At 46.5% G+C, this 21,248-nt stretch overlaps 1 protein-coding gene across 2 annotated transcripts in view; it reads left to right on the forward strand.

Moving 5' to 3' along the window:
* LOC122398359 (ecdysone-induced protein 74EF-like) overlaps positions 1-21,248 on the forward strand; it is a 177,321-nt gene that overhangs the window by 39,818 nt on the left and 116,255 nt on the right. For both annotated transcript variants that reach the window (XM_043398131.1, XM_043398132.1), the window contains exons 2-4: positions 619-915; positions 1,054-1,324; positions 1,399-1,500. In XM_043398131.1, coding sequence (XP_043254066.1) covers positions 772-915; positions 1,054-1,324; positions 1,399-1,500 — 517 coding nt within the window. In that variant the 5' untranslated portion in view covers positions 619-771. The remainder of the gene's footprint in view (positions 1-618; positions 916-1,053; positions 1,325-1,398; positions 1,501-21,248) is intronic.

Below are 21,248 nucleotides of genomic sequence, written 5' to 3' on the forward strand. Positions count from 1 at the left end.
CGTACCGCCTGCAACGACCACGAACATTTTTTTATCGCTTCTTATTGTATGCAGCGCGTTGCTCTCGATCGCGTTCGACTAACGAGCGATATTTGAATGGGTAAGAGACCAGAGGATGTTAACCTCCTTGAAACGATAGAAACTTTCTTTCTGTGGATTACGTAAAGACAGCGGCGCGTAGAAGCTGCATAGAAATGCAACGGCGGGCAGGGGAGAGAGAGGTTACGCGCACAGGAAGTGAAACAACCTACGAGCCAGAAAGAAAGTTTTCACTCGGTGTTTTCACTTTCATGGAAATGCCAGCGAATTACCGGCTGCTTTGTACGCTTGCACGCCATACTTTTACACTAATCGACGCCGTTCGATTGCCGGAGTTCGGTTGCTCCGCATCGACGAACGATTCGATCGTGATTAGTGAAACGAAATCAATGCGTTTTTCGATATCGATGGGCATCGACGATCGCGCTATTGGCGGTCATTCGCGGAATCAACGAGTCGGATGACTGCGCGTGCGTGTTCCGCAGGACGGTAGAAAGTAATCTTTCTTGAACCGACAATCGAGGCGCCTCCGTCTCGCTGGAACATAATTCTACAGCGAAGAAAATCTATTTGTTTCAGGGGAACTGGAGTAGCGCGTAGGATCAAAGATAGAAACGTGTCTGGTGTGCAGAACAAGAAGGAGGCGAAAAGTGGGGACGTTTGGGAGGTGGTTTTGGATGTTAGAAAGCGCGGGGGTGGCTAGAGAGGCCCCGCCGCAGGGTACGGGTCCCGATGCCGGTCCCCGTATCGCAAACCCTTACGCTAACCTCCACCCTCGTGCCCAAGGAGGAGTCAAACATGCCCTTCATAGACGACGAGCTACTTTGGTGCCCTGACAATGACGGCAAAATGGTCGACTTGACGCAGTGTCTTCAGGTTGGTACGCCAGCCATTATTTACCTCTATCGTATCTAACTGACACATGGTAGAGTATTCGACTACCAGAATTCGGCAACATGTAAATGTAACGTTAAACGAATCGAGGGAAAAAACTTTGCTTTCGTGTTGTACTAGGAGAGCAGCACAGGGCAGTCGGTCGAATTTTCCCCGATGGAATTGAGCGCCCTGGTCGGTACGACAGCCACGCCAAATATGCCGGCGGAGGAGGGCGAAGGTATGGCCGGTGTCACAGGGGAGGAACCCTTCGACACGCTAGACACGTTCCTCCGAGAACTGCAAGCCGACTTGGCCGAAGCCAGCCAGCCCACGTCGACCACTACTTCCGTAACCTCTTCGTGCAGACGGCAAAGGTACAACATCGCTGCTGCCAATCCCCTGTTAGCAGGTAAGTATCCCAAATCAATCAGGACCCGATACCATATCAGAAAGTCATCGTGTATCCATTTTCTTTCGCGACAGAAAAATTAGCAGCTCCTTCGTCGCAAGCGTCGCCAACCTCCATACCCTATGCAACGAGGGCGGAAATCAAGACGGAAAGTATTCAGCCTGAGATGAGCAAAGGTAGCGTGCACATATTCCATATTTATTTTCATGGTTATTTACCCTATCTTACCGTCGGAGAATAACACGTGCAATCTACGTTACCGACTGTGAATCGCACAGGGAGTTTTCTTCTCAACCGACCGTGGTATTATCTACGGTTCATAGGAGAAATATCTGTTTTACCATTGTTGGTGCAGCAGCGTCCTATCGTGAACCGTGTATCGGGTGTCGATAAAGTCGGGGTGGCGGGCCCTCGGGGGCTCCACTCGTAGCCGAACTACTCTCGGTATTCCAGCAATGCCGATTCGCTACTCCGAAAGGGAAACCGGCCAAGGCCTCGCGAATCGCGACCAGACATCCGCGTTAGCAATAATTGCGCCTGCGTTCTTGTGTCGACGCGAAAAAAAAAAGCAGCGTGTTCGCGCGCGCGCGCGCACGCACGCGTATGTACGCGGCGTACGTGCACGGGCCACGCGTACGTGTAAGCGGTGGCCCAATTCTTACAATTTACAGCCGTGTCGTAACAGCATACTACGAGCGTACACGATTTCGCGATTGCTTCGGGTTCGCCTCGAGATCGTAGTAACGTGCAACGACCGTCGGCGAGGAGGAACATATTTACACGACCTTACGGGCTCACCGGAGGCAAATATTATGCTACATCCCGCTCACCGTAGGTGTCGTGTTCTACGATACGAAAATCTCTACCTGCCGGATCGACGACGCCGTGCGTCCTCGGTCGCATCGAGACGCGGGCACACATGTGCCTCGCATATGGCTCACATACGTATCGTGTGTATCGAGACACCGCTTAAGTGGTAACGACCTTTTGTAGGCCGCGTGAAACGCTTAGCCTTTAACCCGAGCATTTAAAACGATCAAAGGGGGCGGCTGGGTCTTTCTGTCTGTCAATGCTCGACGATAACAAAGAGAAATTGTCGGCCTCGCGAGAAAAACGAACAGTCGTTTTTGAGCAGTTGTTCCGCCAAACGATAAACGCCTCGAACTACGAAATTGGGGTTCGATCCAATTTAATATTTCAAAATTGGTAATAGAAGACAGAAAATATTTTGTTTTCCTCGGTGGTATCTTCAATCGTGGGCCTGTTAACGAAAGAGTTTTGCCATTGGGTAGTTCTCGTGATTGGAATATTAGAAAGATACTCGGATGTTTCATCGCGGTGCACGGCGAAGCGAAAATTCTCGTTGCGTGATTTTCGTCGTGAGTTTCAACGGTCTGCGGTAAAAGCTCGACGACATCGTCTCCGACCGCAGCCCGCGCGCTGCGACGGCCAATTACGTGCCGTTAGAACGCGAATCGGAATGGGTGCTCACCGTTGTTCTTTTCACATTTTTAGAAAGCGGTTGGAAAGTGAGAAACCGAACTTTCTAGCAAAACTATTATAAATACAGATTTAGACCGCTCTTCCAGCGAAATATCGACCGAAATATGGCGCTCGCCGGCTGAATATTTACGACCCAGTTGCTGCCGATAACGATTGCACGCTCGACGGGTTCGTTTCCGCTTTGCTCGCCGACGCAGAAGACATCCGTCGCGTCCGTTACGTGCCCGCGATCGATACTTTCCGCGAAAATATTTACCAACTTTTCCTCCATCCGCGAAACGATTCTCTGCTCTTCTCCGACGCGGCGGGCGGTTCCCGTTTGATTTTTACTTTTAGTCTCGTTTCGAAGAAATAAAAACTTAGCCCGTGAACCTCGTTACAGTTGCAGAAGAGAAAAGAACCCCGCGCATACTCTCGCGTGCACATTTGCTCGGTCTGTCGGGCCCGACTGTCTCGTCTCTTCGACACGCATCACTTTCGCCGTGTGCATCCTGCGTAACCGACAAAAAGTGGATTTTCACGTCGAATCGCCGCACCGTCCGCGGACGTATCGACCAGGGAACGCCGCCGGACAATTTCCCACGATCTTCGAGACGAAATCCCAGCCCCGAAGACAAGGGGGCACGGAAAACGAAGCGACAGAGACGAGAAAGTTGGTCCGTTTCGCGCGAAAACGTCGGTGTCGAGCAACGCGGTTTCTTTACCCCCTGTTGCATCCAGCTGCACGACTCCGCTGCACTTGTCGCTACCCTCGTTCCCTTGACCCTCTCCAAACACATAAATTCTCCTCTCCCTCTCTGCCTCCCTCCGTCTCTCTTCTCCCCTCCGTCTGTTTCCGTCTCTCGGCTCTCGGGTTAGGGCCCCACGGAAATAGATTCGAGACCCGGCGTCGACTCTCTTCCACTCTCTCCTCCCGAGCCGCGGGGCTCCGTTGCTTCTCGCTCGTGGAAAAACAGGTGCAGCGAATCGATATCCGACCACGGATCGGGAACGTTTCGAACCCATTTCCCACCAACCCGATCACCCGAGTTTTTAAACACGAAAAGTTTATCAAAATCCCCCTCGTATCTCTTCACGCGACCCACAGAAGATATAGCAGACTCTTTAATTACTCGACGCGATTATCTCGAAGAGTACACCCGTATTTAGTCGCGAACGCTATCCTCGAGCGACTCTACGAAAGGGATATTTCGCGTGCTCGTGAGTCATGTCTGTACACGCTTTCCTAGTTACCGTCCAAGCTCCATTTAACCCTTTCGCTGCGAGGAGCCATCGCAGCGCCTTCACAATACCCGTGAAAGTCGTTTCGCTTCGCGATACGATCCAAAATAGAAGATTGCGCTCCAACGTTGGATTTCTAACGTCATCCTTTATCTTTTATTATTTTTTTTTTTCGTCTTTTGAGAGCAGTGCCCCTCGATTCACTCGGTAGTGCAAATAATTACGCTCGAATTCCCATAATTAAGCAGGTGTTTCGTTTCAATGGTAGTTGACGGATGAAACGACGTACTTTTCTAGCGCGAGTTTCATAATAAAGGATCAAATCGTCGAATCACACGTCGTAGCTCGAAGCAGAGCCTCCGCGGGGTTATTCAGCCTCAGCACTCTGGTGACCTCAATTATGGTCAAAGCAGCAGATCGGTTGTCCAATTTTGTAAGCGACGTAACGTAAGAACTCGCGACTCTCACCGTCGAATCGGAATGGTTTCGATACTCCGGGCTGTAGTCGCGGATTCCAAACGAGGCCAATGCCGTGTAAATAGTCCCGAAGACTCGCCTATTTTTCAAGTCGATAATTAGTCCTCGGATAGAACGTATTAGGTTACGCAAGATGCCCGGTCGCGTCGTTTTACGAGCATATAATTTACTACGGGAACTTGATCGATGATGTATGCGCCATCTTGTTTCACGGTCTTCTGCCGTTCGCGTTCGATTGGCAAATGGCGCCCAGGCGAGATTCTTTACAAACTTTTCGCCTTGCAATGGCAATTTTTAATAGCTCGCGATCGATGGAAGAATAGATTCTGTTCGACTCTGATCGCGCTCGATTTGAAAATGGCGCCCAGGCGAGATTCTGTCCAACCTCATCGCCATGCAATGGCAATTTTTAGTAGGTTGCAATCGATCGAAACATAGATTCTTTTCAACTCTGATCGCGTTTAATTGACAAATGGCGCCCAGGCGAGATTCTTTTCAAACTCTTCGCCATGCAATGACAATTTTCAATAACTCGCGATCGATCGAAGAATAGATTATTTTCGACTCAGATTTGATAATGGCGTCCGTGTAGGAAGAGACACGGGTAGATCGGTTGTAAACGGGGCACGCGGATCGGCGAATTACGCGGAATCGCGTGTAACCAGTGGCCGGGTTCGAGGGATCCCGGGATCGTTGGGTAATCGGCTTCCTCGTATTGCCACACGGTGTGCCAGACCGCTTACACGTCTGTTGGTCTCTGTTCCGCCGTCTCCCCCGGCTCCGTCCTCTCCGTTCCTCTCGCTGGTTCTTTCCAGGCCGATAGCAGCGTTTGAAAGTGAAGTCAAGATGGCCACTTTAAAGACACCGAAGCGTTCCAGCTGCGTGCGTGTGCACGTGTACGCGGCTCCACGCACCCATACACCCACGGCTAACGCCCCCCGTTTCGCACGTTCCGAGCGTGTTGCGCGCTCGCTCGCTCCGGCCCGGTGATAGTGCAGCCACGTAACGAGAGTGTTGACATTTTCTGCAATCGGGTCAGGGCCCCCTGTCGAGCACTCCGGCATTACCTATAACCCCTCCCGAGGCGATGTCGGCGCTACGTACGCCGCTACCTGCGCGACGCGGGGAGAAAAATGTGTCGTCGTCGTCGTTGGTCGGTTTCGCGGAAATCGGTTACGGAAGTTGCTAACACCGCGACGCGGGATCCACGCGAACCGCGGGAAAGTGCAACCAGCCGCCTCGCGTACATTAAATCGCCTGGCCGCCAATTTGCCAATATTTATTTCATTTTATAAAATATTACTTGGGAAATTTTTTAAATAGACCAAACATCTGTATTTATATTTTCATTTTAACCTTTTGGTCGTCCACTGACTGGTGACCAAAAAACTACCCGGAGATTTAAGAGACCAAAAAAATATTAAATGCAAATAAATTAAAATATCCAATTCCATGTCGAATCGATTGGTAAAACAGTAAAAGGTGTTATAGAGGGCGTAAATTTACGCTTTTCGTATATATCGATAGACTTGTAAAAGCGTCTATATACTCGTTTAGCAGTCAAAGGGTTGATGGAAGTTTATTCCATAGCCAGTGGTTTGATCTAGAGATCCAAAAGGATTGTCGGTCACGGTGAATAATGAAATTCGAATTTACCATCCTCCAGCCAGATTTCAGGAGTCCCGAGAAAGCCGCGGGAGATTGTTTGCTGTAAAGAGGGGGGCCTCCCTCGGAGGGAGGAAGTTCGTAACGTAAACAGAGCGGCGTGTATCGTCGTCTGAAAGCTCGTAGCCGCTGCACGGGGTCCGTCGACGCACGTGTTCCCCGTTAGTGCGCTTTAACAACCCCAGCGGGTCCACGCTGTCGCGTTTCCGTGTGTTATGCTCTCCAACTTTTTTTCCCCCCCCCACCCTCGGTTTCGTCAACCCTTTTCGAACAGCGCTCTCGACGTCGCACACCTGTCTCGACTCTTCGTTTTAACGAGCCCGGTCCACCGGGAGACTTTAACGCTCCGCGACGTATTAGATCAGGGATCATCAACTGTTCTTCCGTGCAGTGTTTCTCAAACCGTTGAAATCCTCCAGTCTGTTCGACACCAGTGCTTTTGCACCTTCGATCAACACTCGATTTGAAACGTTAAAAGATACAAATCGTAAAGAATTCGGCTGTTAGCTAGCGTAATGGACGTTTCGTGGGAGTCGTAAATACGTTCGTGAGATAGCGGGGGTTCCGTGACTTGAAAAAGTTTGGGAAACGCAGCCATAACTAACGGATATCTGGCGAATAATCGCGACCGTTCGAACGTTCCGACGGTCGTAAATTTAAAACAAGAATTTCATGCAACGAGCGTGTACGATATAGCACTGTTTAGCCTCGTTAGATATTCGGCTGGTCGAAGGTTGATAATTACTCGATGCAACGATTCCACCGAGAATAATGAGCTCGGCAAATAAAGTTCGGCCAGTCTTTGTTCGTGGTCGGCGAAAGCATGTTTGCGGAGACACCGGTAGATTTCCAACAGGTGGTTCCTGGGATCCCCGGACCCGGAAGCCGTCTCGAAGCTCGAATTTTCGGGCGTCGTGCGTAGCAATTAGCGGAGGACCAGACGTGGCGCGGAAAAGACACGGGATCGAGCAAATATTGTTCCGAGTTTTTGCGTCGGTGAAATCGGAAGGGGATCGGCCGCGAGTTTCACCACGGTTTCCGTGTCCGCTTTCGAAAACAATTTTTTTTTTTGCCTCCGCGGTGGAGACTTTGTTTTATTACCCGTCTCCCCGCGTGGAAAAGCGACGTTTACTCGCCGCGTTTGGAGTCGTCGCCGCGGAGACGCTCGTGAAAGTGGAAAAAAGACTTTTAAGGGGACGGACGCGCAACCGGGTGCACGCTTCTCGTTCCTCGTTTCGTTACCTCCGTTATTTACGCGTCGATTTAATCCCTTTCGCAAGGAAAATCCTCCGCGATGACTCACCGCTCGAACGGTTCGCCAGTCGCGGAGCCGCTGACGGATTCTAGAGTCGATTCGCGTTCGAGTTTCCATCCTTGGACGAGCTAATTTTCCAGCTCTCAACCCTTTACCTTACGATTTCATTTCCAACTGTGGCAAAAGCGACACCAACGTTGTCCTGATAGACTTATCACGTCTCTGAGACGTCATTGGAAGCTAACAACGAGTCCTCTTCTTCCTCCTGAGAGGTTCCTTCGAAGGAATTTGTTTTTCGTAGCTTCTGACATTTTCAATTTGACTTTGCGTTGCTTTCGAGTGACATGATCTCGCGAACGTGAATATCGAAGAAAATAGAACGAGACCGACTCCGAAGCGTTGGCCAAAGGCCTCCGAGCGTTTTTTTTTTTTTTTTATCGCGCTCCAGGAAGGCGTTGGTCTCACCGCGGAAACCTCCAAGGTTCGTTCATTGTGTCGATACGATACTTCCTTCCCTTTTTATTTAACGATGAACCGCGTTCGAGCCGACAATGCGAGCGGCGGCGAGCTCGGTATAATTAAGCGCGAAGGACACATGGGTCGGTAACTTAATTCCCACGAGCAACGCACGGCCGGCTTCGTGACTTCTGCCGCGCGTTTTCACGGCGTTGCGTTTCTATACAATTTCCCTGACAGTTCTCCCGACGTTTCTCGCAGTGGAAATTAGCCACGCACGCGAAGAAGCGATCGTAGGAAACGTGGCCGTTGCGTGCATATTTTTATTCAAATTCTACCTTTCTCTGAATACCCTTTACCTTCTCTACACGCCAAAATAAGACGAAAATCAAGAATATCAATCTCTCGACTGAGGCTTCGTTACAAAGTTATTAACAATTACATTCAAAACTTTCAAATCGGTCTAAAAAAATTATTTTCGATTACGGGGGTCAATTACGATAATTTTTGGTCATTAAACATACCTCCGTAACTCTACCCACTTTCGAGAAAAAAAATCGAGTAGGTGCTGAAATTTTTCGATAAAAAAAATTTGTCAAATCGTTCTAAAAAAATTATTTTCAGTTGCAGGGGTGAATTACAATCATTTTTGGTCATTACATATACCATCGAAATCCTACCCACTTTCGAGAAAAAAAATCGAGTAGGTGCTGAAATTTTTCGGCAAAAAAAAATTTTTCAGATCATTGTAAAAAAATTATTTTCGGTTACGGGGGTCAATTAGAATCATTTTTGGTCTATACACATACCCCCGAAATCGTACGCAATTTCGAGAAAAAAATTCAGTAGTTGGAGAAATTTTCGTCGAAATTAAAAAATTTCAAATCATTGTAAAAAAATTATTTTCAGTTGCAGGGGTGAATTACAATCATTTTTGGTCATTGCACATACCATCGAAATCCTACCCACTTTCGAGAAAAAAATTCGAGAAGATGTGAAATTTTACGTCGAAAAGAAAAATTTCAAATCATTCTAGAAAAATTATTTTAGGTTTCGGGGGTTAATTACAATCATTTTTGGTCATTACACATACCATAAAAATCCTACCCATTTTCGAGAAAAAAATTCGAGAAGATGTGAAATTTTACGTCGAAAAAAAAAATTTCAAATCATTCTGGAAAAATTATTTTAGGTTCCGGGGGTTAATTACAATCATTTTTGGTCATTACACATACCTCCGAAATCGTACGCATTTTCGAGAAAAAAATTCAGTACTGGTGGAACTTTAAACGTTAATAACTTTGTAACGAAGCCTCCATGAACAAATAGGTATTCTTGATTTTCGTCTTATTTTGGCCTCTAGAATTGCTCGTTAAAATTTTTCCCAGGGTTGGCCGAACACCCTGTTTATCGAATTAATTCCCCGAACGAAGTCGCGAATAAATCGTTTAAAATACCGTGTAAAAGAAGGGGGTGGGGGGGTCCGGAAGTTGGCGAGCAAACCTCAAACGAATGGGGGAAAAAGAAGGATAACAACGACGTATGAGTTTTTACGGAGACTAATGGCTCTCGATGAGCAGTCGCGGTCTTAACGATAAAAAGAAGCGTTATTACGCTTAATGCCGTCCGAGTATTTTACTTAACGACTTTTCAAGAGCCAGTACTTAACGACTCAGGTATTCTTGAGTATAGAAATAGTTACAGAGAAGCAGTTTGGAGCCCTATTTTTGGGACGTTGAAGAATTCTATGGTGATTCGTTTGAAATTTTCAGATATTAAAGCTTCAATAGGGGCCTTGATACACTTAAATTATGTAAAAGGTTCTAAAGTCGTGATCCATCTTTCGATAGGTAGCTCTAATATATTAGAACCAATGATGAGTCTTGGTTTGCACGTTTCCACTCTTTTCTCAATCATACGTTTCCTAAAGAATTGTTCTTTGGTGTAGAATGCCAATTCTTTAATAGTTTATCCATTTACATGTCGAAGAATTCCCCTCCATTGTCTGTTCTGAGCTTCTCAATATTAGTATTCCTATCAAGAACCACTGGGTCTAAGAGTAACATTTCAATTGCATGGAATATTTGATCAAACCTAATCTCTTAACGAATAAACAAATATCCAGTAAAATGGCTGGGAATGAAAAGGTTGGATAAGGGCGCCAGGAAGAGCGGAAGCTGCTCCTCCGGCAGCGATCGTCGCGAAGATGTGAGAAGACAGCCGGACAGGACGGACCCCGAGACTCGGTACGACCGATCGATCGTTCAGCTGGGTAACCGTAACCCAATTTCGACTCACTGTGACGACGGAGAGCGTGCCCGAGCTGTGGTTCTCGCGTGCACACGCATTCCCCACAACGACGGGCTCTCGCGTAGTATAAGGAAATTCCCGATCTCGCGAGAGCCGTGATTCTCTTGCGAAACTGTTTACCTGCCGACATATGGGATAGGTCCAAGGATAAAAGATTACACACGAGCCTCCGCGGCGCGTTGCCTCTTGAACGCACTCTTCCCCTCCCCTCCCCGCCTCCCACCTTTTTTTTTTTTTCTCTTTATATATTTTCCGACGCTGGTGAATTCGATCGGCCTACTTTCGCGCCTATTCTACTCGCGTACGCGGATTATCTTTGCGAACGGCGTCCGCCGAACGATCTCGATCCCGATTTCGATTTCGATTTCGATCTCGATCCCGACGGGTGCAATCGACCGGGCCTAGACTCGCTTTTTATTCATTTATGGGGGGAACAGATTAGCTTTCGAGAGCTACGGACGCATACGCGATACGCGTCTAGTCTAGCTTCTCGATCTCTCGTGTTTTTAACCCTTAACACACTTTAATGGCCGCGCCAAAGTATACACGAAGATGCTAGGAATATTATTATAAGGAATTATAAATGTAACCTCAACAAACGTAATAATGAAATGGTCTCCTAGCTTCCAAAGTCACGTACACGCGACAACAGCCATCAAACTGTTAAGTGGACTATTACGACCCTCTGCAAGTTTAAACTAACAATTATTTAACAATCCTCCGTTAGTTTATTATCTCTTAAATGCTTCAAAAGTTGATTTCCATTTACCAATATCAACATTAAGTAAAACAATTCAGTTGAGATTGACGGTCCTCTCAAGGGTTAAAAATAAATTTTATTATTCGAGTAGAGACACTTAAGCGCTTCAAATTTGATTTCCATTTACCAAAATCAACATTAAGTAAAACAATTCAGTCGAGATTGACGGTCCACACAAGGGTTGAAAATGAATTGTATTAGACACGTTTCAAATGAAATAATTCATCAAGGGAGTTACGTTTGCAATTTGTAACAGTTGGACAGAGTCGACGGTAATGTACCCGAAGGGTTAACGTTGGCCCGTTGGCAAGAGGTTTTATCTCCTCGTTCGATGTTCGAAATTTGTTATCCGGGCGGAGAGTGTTGCCCTCCTCCGGTTCACCGTGAATAATTGCCCGGTGAAATTGAAACTTCGGCAGCCCGGTTGCGCAACAACGTCGGTCGATGGAAATTTTCGTGCCCGGACGGTCCTTGGACTGACGCAACCCGTAATCGCGTATACACTCGTCCTTCTTTCTTTTACACACGAATGCGCGCTACCCTTTACCGATAGCCACGCTGAATACGATCGATCCTGTTTACATCACGGCGACAAACGAACGAAACTTGAACTCAAGGGGTTGGTTACGAAACTTGGACCACAAACCGTACGACTCCTGACTCCATCCTCTACTTTACCTCTCTAAATACTTTCGATGAAAAGGCTCGGAAGCTTTTATCAAGAGTTTCGACCATTTAATTTGCAACCTTCTTTCCTTCCATATTCTCTCCATATATAAATTATCGCGAATTAGAATTCCGTTTGATATCCGGGAAGTCCTGACACCGTTCGTTCGAACTAGGCGAGTTCTTGTCGGTCTTTTTTCAGTATGTTAACGACGAGGACTTCCCAGTTCTGCCTTCTTTTCCAAGCAACGGGCGTAACGCGAAATTTGATCACCGATCGAACGAATCGTGATCGATCGAACCGACGCGGATCCGCGATAGAGAACTCTTGCCAACGGGTCGATAAATTAAACGCTCGTCGGGCATATAAATAATCGTTAAATCCGTAATGAGTCGCACAATCGTCGAAGGAACGTTGTTCGGTGGACGGTGCTTCGATAAATTAGATAAGCCTGGTTGGGAATCCGCTGGCCAACGGCGAACGAACAAACAGATAAGAGTCGTTGCTGTACAACCGAGTTACCGGCCAGATACAATCGTCGAACCGAACCAGTGCTTGAAAACGCGAGTTACGCCACTGGGCCTAACCCATTCATGCGTTAGATCAGCGGGGCGGTTGCGTTTATTGCAGTAATGCAGATTACGCGATACAAGTGTGCGAGAAAAAATCCACGCGAATTAAAATGGCGGCTCAGTCTCTCCCTCCCTTGGGCAAAGGGTCGTAGAATCTCAGAACGAAACAAAATCGCGACGAGGTCTGGCAAAGAAACGAACAAAAGACAATTGGGTATCAAGGGTTCAAAAAACGAGCTCGTCAATCTATGTTCGTTAGGAGTAGATTAATTACGGGAACCCTAGATAGTTGAACCTCAGCCCCCCTTTCACACCGAATGGGGAAGAGTTTTCTCGAGGGTTCTATTGGTTCCTGTCTACGATTGCTGGACCACGATATTCGCGAATGGGACATGGTTTCTGGGTGTAAAAAGAGACCGGTGAACGTCTGTAGAGTCGATAGATCGCTCGCGAGGGCATCATTCCCATCGCTAAGTATCACGGCTGAGAGGCGAGGGAGAGGGGGGGTGAGGAAGGGATACGTGTATGGCAACGCAACAGTTTAGAGTGAAGTGTTACGTCAGTGAAAGTGTTATGCCAATGTGGGCCGAGGCTAACCTGTGAGCCCTGTCTCCGCGTGTAAATACACGCGCGCGATGTGGCGGCGCGTACACGCGCGCACACACGGAGATGAGAGGCGCGAGCGACGACGAACACGGTGTTCTGCGCGTCGGGACGAAATTCCGTGTCGCCTAAATGTTACGGATCGAGAGATCCGCGCAAGGCGAACACCCCCGTTTCAAAAGGATCGACGAAGAATCGGTGGACGTTAGCTGGTACACGGCGGTTAGGCCGCGCGGCGGGAAGTACAAGAGGGAGGAAGCTCGGACTCGCGGAAACGACTTTGCACGACGTTCGCCAAGCGTACCAGATACCGCGATCGGCTTTTATTGTTGGGACCGCGATGACATCCTCCTCGGGGAATGCGCCGTTAAGGATACGATACGTAATCCGTCTCCCCGCGTGGGACGACTCGATCGTCGATCGATACGACCGTACTTCTTCCGACAAGGGAACGATCTAGGGACGTTTCACTTATTTGGTAACGCGATTATTCGATGGGCTTCGTGGTTGTTGAAATGTCGGGTTCATAAGATGTAAAATACTGACAATTTTATATAACACTAGCTTTTAACCCCCCATTCACCTCTATAGAGTTTTAATTTTATCTCATGTCGCCATCTTACATTTCAAAATTGATACCATTTTCGTAATTAACGTCCCAGAAGAGCTTCATAACGACACCCATATCGGTATTTAGGCGTATTTACACCATTGCAACGGTTTAGTGATAGGGTAATAATTACGTACTTACATGTTAAATTTGAAGTTTCCATTTACTGAAATAAGGCAACTTTAATGCGAAATAGGTGTATCAATGAGCATTTAGACCGAGTATCAGGTAAATCCGACCACGAACAAAATATGTCCCATTGCAACCCCTTTTCACCCCTTCAGAGGTTGAATTTTGTAAAAAAACCGGACGAAGTGTTTGATTAACTATATCAAAGAGCATTAAGACCAAGTTTGAAGCAAACTCGACCACACATAAAGTATTCCTCATACAAACGTTGCAACCCCTTTTCACCCCTTCAGAGGTTGAATTTTTTAAAAAACCGGACTAAGTGTTTGATTAATTATGTCAAAGAGCATTAAGACCAAGTTTCAAGTAGATCCGACCACAAATAAAATATTCCTCGTACAAAGGGGTTGAATTCCGGAATATCCTTTCTGTTCCTTGTATACCTTGTATATCATAAAGGTAACCTCTGTGCGAAACTTCAGCTTTTTGTGTCCAAGGGCCTAGCCTGGGCGTTGATGAGTCAGTGAATCAGGGCTTCCATTTTATAGATAGATAAAGGGTTCTAGACCTGCGAACAGTAGTCCCCAAATGGAGAAGCAAGGTTCTAATAAACGTGTGGAAATTTGTTACGACGTTTAGAATTAGTTGCTTCGTGCAGAGTATCCATTAACCCCGTACAATGGCGAGTCCGACTCGTCGCAAGTTCTTGACGTCAAGTTTCACAATCCGTGAGTCTACTCGCTCGTCATCGAGCCTTATAAAATCGACAGATTTTTACATTCACGAGGCATTCGTGATCCATTCTTTGTAAAATTGAAACAAAATTAAATATACGTCAAGTGGTCGAGACATTTTAATTCCTAATCTAAGGTGAACCCAGGGCAATATATTGTATTTTTATCGCTCGAACTGTACCATTAACGAGGTCAAAACCAACATTCCAGACTACCCTCCTCCGATCGTCATGAAATAGTTAGACGAGCGTCGTTTAAATTTATTTAAACGTTTCGACCGTAACTCGATTACAGACGACTCGATCGATCGTCGAATGAAATTTCGCTCGAAGCAGACGCTTCCGTTCGAGACTGTGACCCGAATCCGTTGCGCGATCGACCGGGCTCCATCTTCGGAATCTCCGTCGCGGTGTAATTAAAGCTGAAAGCCCCGCGAGAAAACGTTTTTCCCCATTTAGGTACAATTCCGCTAGCGACGAAAACCGGCGACGATCCCGCGAAATTGTGTAAAACGATCCGCGAATAGATTAGGCGAGAGCGGATCGTCGTGAATAAATCACGATCGCCTATGTTCGTCGTAAATACCCGCGCGGGATCTTCTATTCTCGCGTTAATAGCACCGGGAATTATGTATTGCTCGGCGTTCCCGCGAACTATCGACCCAGACTGGTCGAAAGGCAACGGGATATTGGGTCGACGTCGACTCCGCGCTGTACCCCGCCATCTTAAACACGTCAACTTTTCGTAACAGGTCCCGTCGGACGTCTTTTTTCTCCGGCCGACTTTCGCGAAGAAAGTGTAAATTGGTACGTGACCCAGAATCTAACGTTTCCCGAAATACAGGGCCGCTGGCCGTTGCAAACGCGAAGAACAAATATCCGCGGGCGAGCGTATATCGACGGAAAAGTCCGCGATCACGCGCGCAGTCGCGAACAATGGAATTCGAACGATGTTTGTTTAGCTATTTTACGACGATCGGGTAAACAGGAACGTTTGTCTCGGCCTCGTTACTTAATAACGCGATACACTCCGGGGCGATAAAAATATATTGCCCGCGAGTCTCGCCTTTGGATTCGATGTTTGAACGTTCCGACGGGGAACCCCCGGACGAGAAGTAATTTTAAACGTCGGGGCACGAGTCTCGATTTAAAAACACGACGATAAGGGAGCACGTCGATAGGAACCGACGATAAAATAATTATTATTGCGTTTAATTTCGGGACACCCGGGTGCCGCGATCGTTCGGTTCGAATTCTTTCGTGGACGGTTTCATGCGCGATTCCAAGCGACGGGGGATTCTTTTATCTGCGCGGAATTGCGAGCCCCGCCGCGACGTTGATTTATAGATGGGACATTACGCAAGCTCTCGACGTTATCGCCGCGGCCGCGGAGAGGAAGGAGCGTAACCTTTTTCTCCGCGCGTTCGTAAATTAATGGCCGTCCGTCGTGCCGGGCTATCGCGGTCGGCCAATAAAGAATTCAGAAGCTTTCCGGCGTTTTCGACCCCCCCCATCCCCCCTTCCTCCTTCTCCTGGTCCTCCTCGTCCCTCGATCCGATTAGGAACCGTCGTCCCGGAACGGGTTCGATCGCGCCTTTTCCGGGAACGATCGTACGTCGCGACGTTTCGCTGTTTGGCAATCGTGAAACGGGGCCCCTGGGCCCCCTCAGGGTCGGGCCTCCGTTTATGGAAAGTTTACCGTGGGTGTGACACACGGATCCATCGATTCGTGCGATCGCGACATGAATTACGACGCACGAAAGCTCTCTCGCCTTCCGGAATTTCGATACGCGCGCGTGTTTCGAAACTCGCGCGTATTCTGAGAATCTTCGTGCAAGGTGAATCGAAACGCCCCGTATTACACGGCAGGGAACGTTGGTCTTCGTCATATGTATATCTGTACCAAAGAAATTGGTTATTAAGTAGTCAAAATTAACGTTTGTAGTTCCATCCGTGTTGAATTTTTTTCTCGAAAATGCGCTAGATTTCGGGGATATGTCTGTTCACCAAAAATGATTATAATTGACCCCTGTAACTAAAAATAATTTTTCCAAAACGATTTGAAATTTTTTTTCCCGTCGAAAAATGTCACACATTCTCGAATTTTTTTCTAGAAAGTGGGTAGGATTTCGGGAATATGTGTAATGACCAAAAGTGATTGTAATTGACCCCCGCGACTGAAAATAATTTTTTTAGAACGATTTGAAACATTCGTTTTTTACCGAAAAATTTCACACTTTCTCGAATTTTTGTCTCGAAAGTGCATAGGATTTCGAGGGTATGTGTAATGACCAAAAGTGATTGTAATTGACCCCCGCGACTGAAAATAATTTTTTTAGAACGATTCGAAACATTCGTTTTTCGCCGAAAAATTTCGCACTTTCTCGAATTTTTTTCTTAAAAATGCATAGGATTTCGAGGGTATATGTGTTCACCAAAAATGATTGTAAGTAACCCCCGCGACCGAAAATAATTTTTCCAAAATGATTTGAAACATTCGTTTTTCACCGAAAAATTTCACACTTTCTCGAATTTTTTTCTCGAAAGTGCGTAGGATTTCGAGGGTATGTATAATGACCAAAAATGATTACAATTGACCCCCGCACCCGAAAATAATTTTTCCAGACCGATTTGAAATTTTTGAATTTAATTGTTAATAACATTTCAACGAGGCCTCCATCAACAAATTTGTATTCCTGATTTTCGTGTTATTTTGGCCTCTAGAATCCACCTATAAAATTTTTCCCAGGAGTGGCCGAACATTCTGTATAGAGGAAACGACACTTAATTATCGCGTCTTGTTTCAAAGTTTCGTTTCCGCAGAGGAACGCGTCGTTCGCTAGCGTTGTAATTGTATTCGAAGGATCAACGGACTCCGATGTTTGCACCTAACGCGTTGAATAGCGAAACATCGGACAGATCTAACGTTTCGAATAACTTTGTCGTCCACGTTCCACGCGCCGTTTAAAAATCCATCCGCCGACGGAATTCCGGGCCGCCTGTTGAATATGCAACGTCGGTAATTCCTGTACGTCGGAAAAACCGAGTGAAGGGAGGAAGGAACGAAGGAACGCCCGAGGAAATTCACCAGAGAGAGGGAAACAAAGGGACGAACAGGGAGAGTATAACGGAAGAGCACGATTTCTTTTATCGGCGAAGTATCGGGGCAGTGTGGGGCGTCGCGAGCGCGTTGGAATTTCAAGGTGGTCGGAATCTAGATCGCCCGGGAGCCCTCGTTAGATCGTAGCGGCCCTTCAAGGGCGCGAGCAGTCCCACGGACCGGGGCCAGAGGTCCTTCTTCCTCGCGTTAACGCGCGATCGTGACACGAACCAGACTTCCGTTCCGCCTCGACTTCCCTCCTCTTTCCCTCGTTCCGCCACGTTCGTTTTCCACCTCCGTGTTTTCCTTTACTTCGCGCGATACACATCGGGACGCGGATGGGCATTTAATTAGGCCCGCAGAATACATTTTTAACACCAGAACCACCAAAGTCAAAAAGTAAAGATTGTAAAACATTTACTCGATCGAATTTTTTAAAAGAATCTGGCTAAATAAGGGGGTCAAATGTGCCCTTGAATCCATCGTTCCATGCCAAGTTTCGATCCTGTGGACACTCTCTTGTTCGAAAGGGTAGTTATAGGGAAAATTCAAATTATCAAATTTCTGCCCGTTTTCCGTATTCCATTGAGCTTGAAAATTATTTGAAAAATCTGGTGCATCGTGGTCATCGAGACACGTGTTCGAGAATTATTATTAAAATTTTCATCGCGAATCAGACTCGTGAAAACAGTGCAAGAAGTTAAACGTTTCTACTATGAACAAAACGGTGTATAGGATAGAAAAGTAAAGAATATATAACGGAATATTAAAGTTTCGATGCCGCTGAGAACCGGAAATCGACCGTTAGTCCTCCGATCGGAGGTTCTCTCGCCATCTGGAGCCCCGAAAAAACTAATCGTGAGGATCGTTCCTCCGGGTGGGGGGGAAAAAAAGCGGCCAGAGACGCGTCGCGACGCGGGAATAGCTAACGAACGACCGTCGCGGGTCGTTAGGATTGCGTTACGATGCAACGTTCCCCCCGGTTAAATGTTTTTGAGCAACAGAAGGTGGTCCGGGGGGAATTTTCTCTCGTCTCCTTTTTTGGTGAACGAAGAAACGGTTTCGGAAACAGACGACATCGGTCTCTTTGGAAACGAGCGCGATGCGTTCTCGACGCTTCGAATCGAGGCGATTGAAAAATCTACAGAGAAGGTTTTTCCACGAATTATGAATTTAAGGGGGAAGTCATGTAAATGATAGAAAATAGAGCATTAATTCTTAATTTTTATTAAGGAAATGTTACATCCGACGTTATGATTCTTTTTCCCAGTTTACTTAGCTATCCTTTGGGAATACAAGATAATTTTTTTATTAATTTTTATCAACTTTTAATGTTGTTATCACGTCGTAGAAAAGAAACACTGGTGTAGGTGATTGTCCATATTTCTTAATTTTTTTTCAAGAAAATGTTACATCCGACGTTATGATTCTTTTCTGCAGTTTACTTAGCTATCCTTTGGGAATACAAGATAATTTTTTTATTAATTTTTATTAACTTTTAACGTTGTTATCACGTCGTAGAAGAAACACTAACATAGGTGATTGCAGCTCTCAAGGTTGACTAAATAAAAAAAAATGAAAAAGATTTTTATTCGGTAGGTTTACAGTTATCGTATCAAAATAATTAATTTATATTGCAAATTGACAAAATGGTGAACGCTTAAACTAAAAAATTGCTAAATTTCGTCGTTTCTTTTGCAACCTTTTAATAAAAAAGATACGATAAACAAATTATAACAATTTTATTTTGGTATGGGTGAGGACTGTTAGTGTGTGGAACAACCTGTAAAAATTTCAAAACGATCGAACGTATAGTTCTCGAGATTTTTATTTACGTCAGTTAAGAAAGTAACTCGTCAATCTCAGCTCAGAATATTGCCACGTAGATGATAAAAATGCTCGAATTTCAATTTTTAATAACAGCAGATGTCTCTTGACCCTGTCGTAAACCTTTCGAAACAGAAAATGTTCTACGATCCACAATACTTGATATTTATTTCTCAAAATTGAACAGTACATTCTTGAATATTCAAAAAAATTGATATCTTTGAGGTCTCCCCCATTAATATTCCAAGTCGGACGGTGGTTTCGGGTGTTCTTCCGCGATCGATCGGGCTTGGTCGACGTAGTACAACGGTGGAAATTATTTTCGACGGCCACGTGGGCTGGCATCGGTGCAAATTGGGTCATCAGACGTCGCACGAACTCGGATAATTGTCTGGCGGAGCTGGAAAAGTCGCCGCCCCCGTTACGCTTTTATTCCAGGAACGCGGATCATTTTTCGGTTTTCATTAACCATTTGTTAACAACTTCGATCCGTTGTTCGCGAAACAGAATGTGATATTTATCGCGTCGACGACCGATCTGCAAATAAACGGGATCGACGGTCCTATTTTCGGCCGACAATTATCGCTTTTTCCAAACCCGCGAAACACGGATCGTCTCGACGTTTCGATCAACAACGGAAATACACCGGGATCCTCTCAAAGCTCTACAGCGATCCCGTCCTCGCCCTACGCAACGCGCGTTAAAAGTACAAGATTATTAAAACGTTAAAATGATACCATTCACCTTTCATTTCTCACGAGGCGCAAGAACAATTCCATCGCTGGTTCGCGTAATTAACGATTACTCTTTGCGTTTCCGGCCGCGCAACCAGCCCTTCTCGGAATCACTTGACCAAACTGTTTCCGTTCTTTCGTGACTTTTTTAAAAAGGTATTTCAACAAGAAAATTTACGTTGCTCCGTCGCGGTGAGAATTCCACCAGCAGGGTCAAAGGCGACCCCGCTGTCACGAAGTGGAACATAGAGCCTGTTTAATTCTGGAAGGTTGAGGAACCTGCGGTTCGTCGTGCCTCGACTGTAAAAGTGGAACGTTCCGTCTTCGAATCGAACAGCCAGGCGCGGAGCTATCCGATCGAATGGCAACAACAGCCGCGGAGAAGGAGAATCGGTTTCGAGGACATCGCGAAAATGGCCACACACACGCTCCACCGTGTTTGGCGAGCTCGAGAGAGTCGTCGGGGAGCTCATGAAAACTGCAACAGCTTACCCCCCCCCCGTTTGGCGTGTAACTTTACAAGCGACCGAGGAACATCTATTCGATGGGTGTACCAAAACTCCAAACGGTACTGTAGCTTATTCACGCGTAAAATCCCATGGATCGTCCCTCGATGGGTTTGGAAATGTATATTTTATATTTCGAAGATCTTTGACCATTCGAAAGCCTGTTTCGATCGATCAAACGAGCAAAGGGGATGTTTCTTGCGAATCGAGGAGGACAGGAAGCGCGAAAAGGAAAGCAAAATCGAACGCCGCGAGAGAAGGAGGCGCTTCCGCTTCGCCGGGGATATCGGTTCGTGGAAAAGTCGCAAAGATACGATCCGACGTGTAGGAAGAAGTTTGTAAATTGGGTCGCTCGCGGAACGCGCGTCACTGATTACACGGCTCGCAGTCGGTTTCTCGCGTCTTTGTCCGTCGTCGTGTTGGATCGCGTCCGCGCCTCCGTCCTTTTCCCGCCAAACCGATCCGCGACGCTATTGGCTCGCGAGTTCGCGCGAGTTCGCCTAGACCCAGATCCAGGGCCGTGACCAGTCGAGACCGATCGAAACGAACGCTCCTCTCGCTCCGGACGTGTTTATTTCGCGATAATTTATCAATTACCGACCGACCAGCCAATCTTCAATCTTTAACCCCCTATCTCGCGCATTTTTCCATCGTTCCCAAAGGAAATCGTTTCCTCGTTATTTATACAGTCGTCGATCGATCGATTGGTTGAACAAACACTCCTAAACGCTACTACTACTTTATTTATTTTATTTTATTTGGAATACTAAAATAGTTAGAGACTTAGAGTCTTCTC

This window comes from Colletes gigas, unplaced genomic scaffold (assembly GCF_013123115.1).
Source record: "Colletes gigas isolate AHSC1104 unplaced genomic scaffold, ASM1312311v1 Colletes_gigas_Sc00011, whole genome shotgun sequence".
Lineage (NCBI taxonomy): Eukaryota > Metazoa > Arthropoda > Insecta > Hymenoptera > Colletidae > Colletes > Colletes gigas.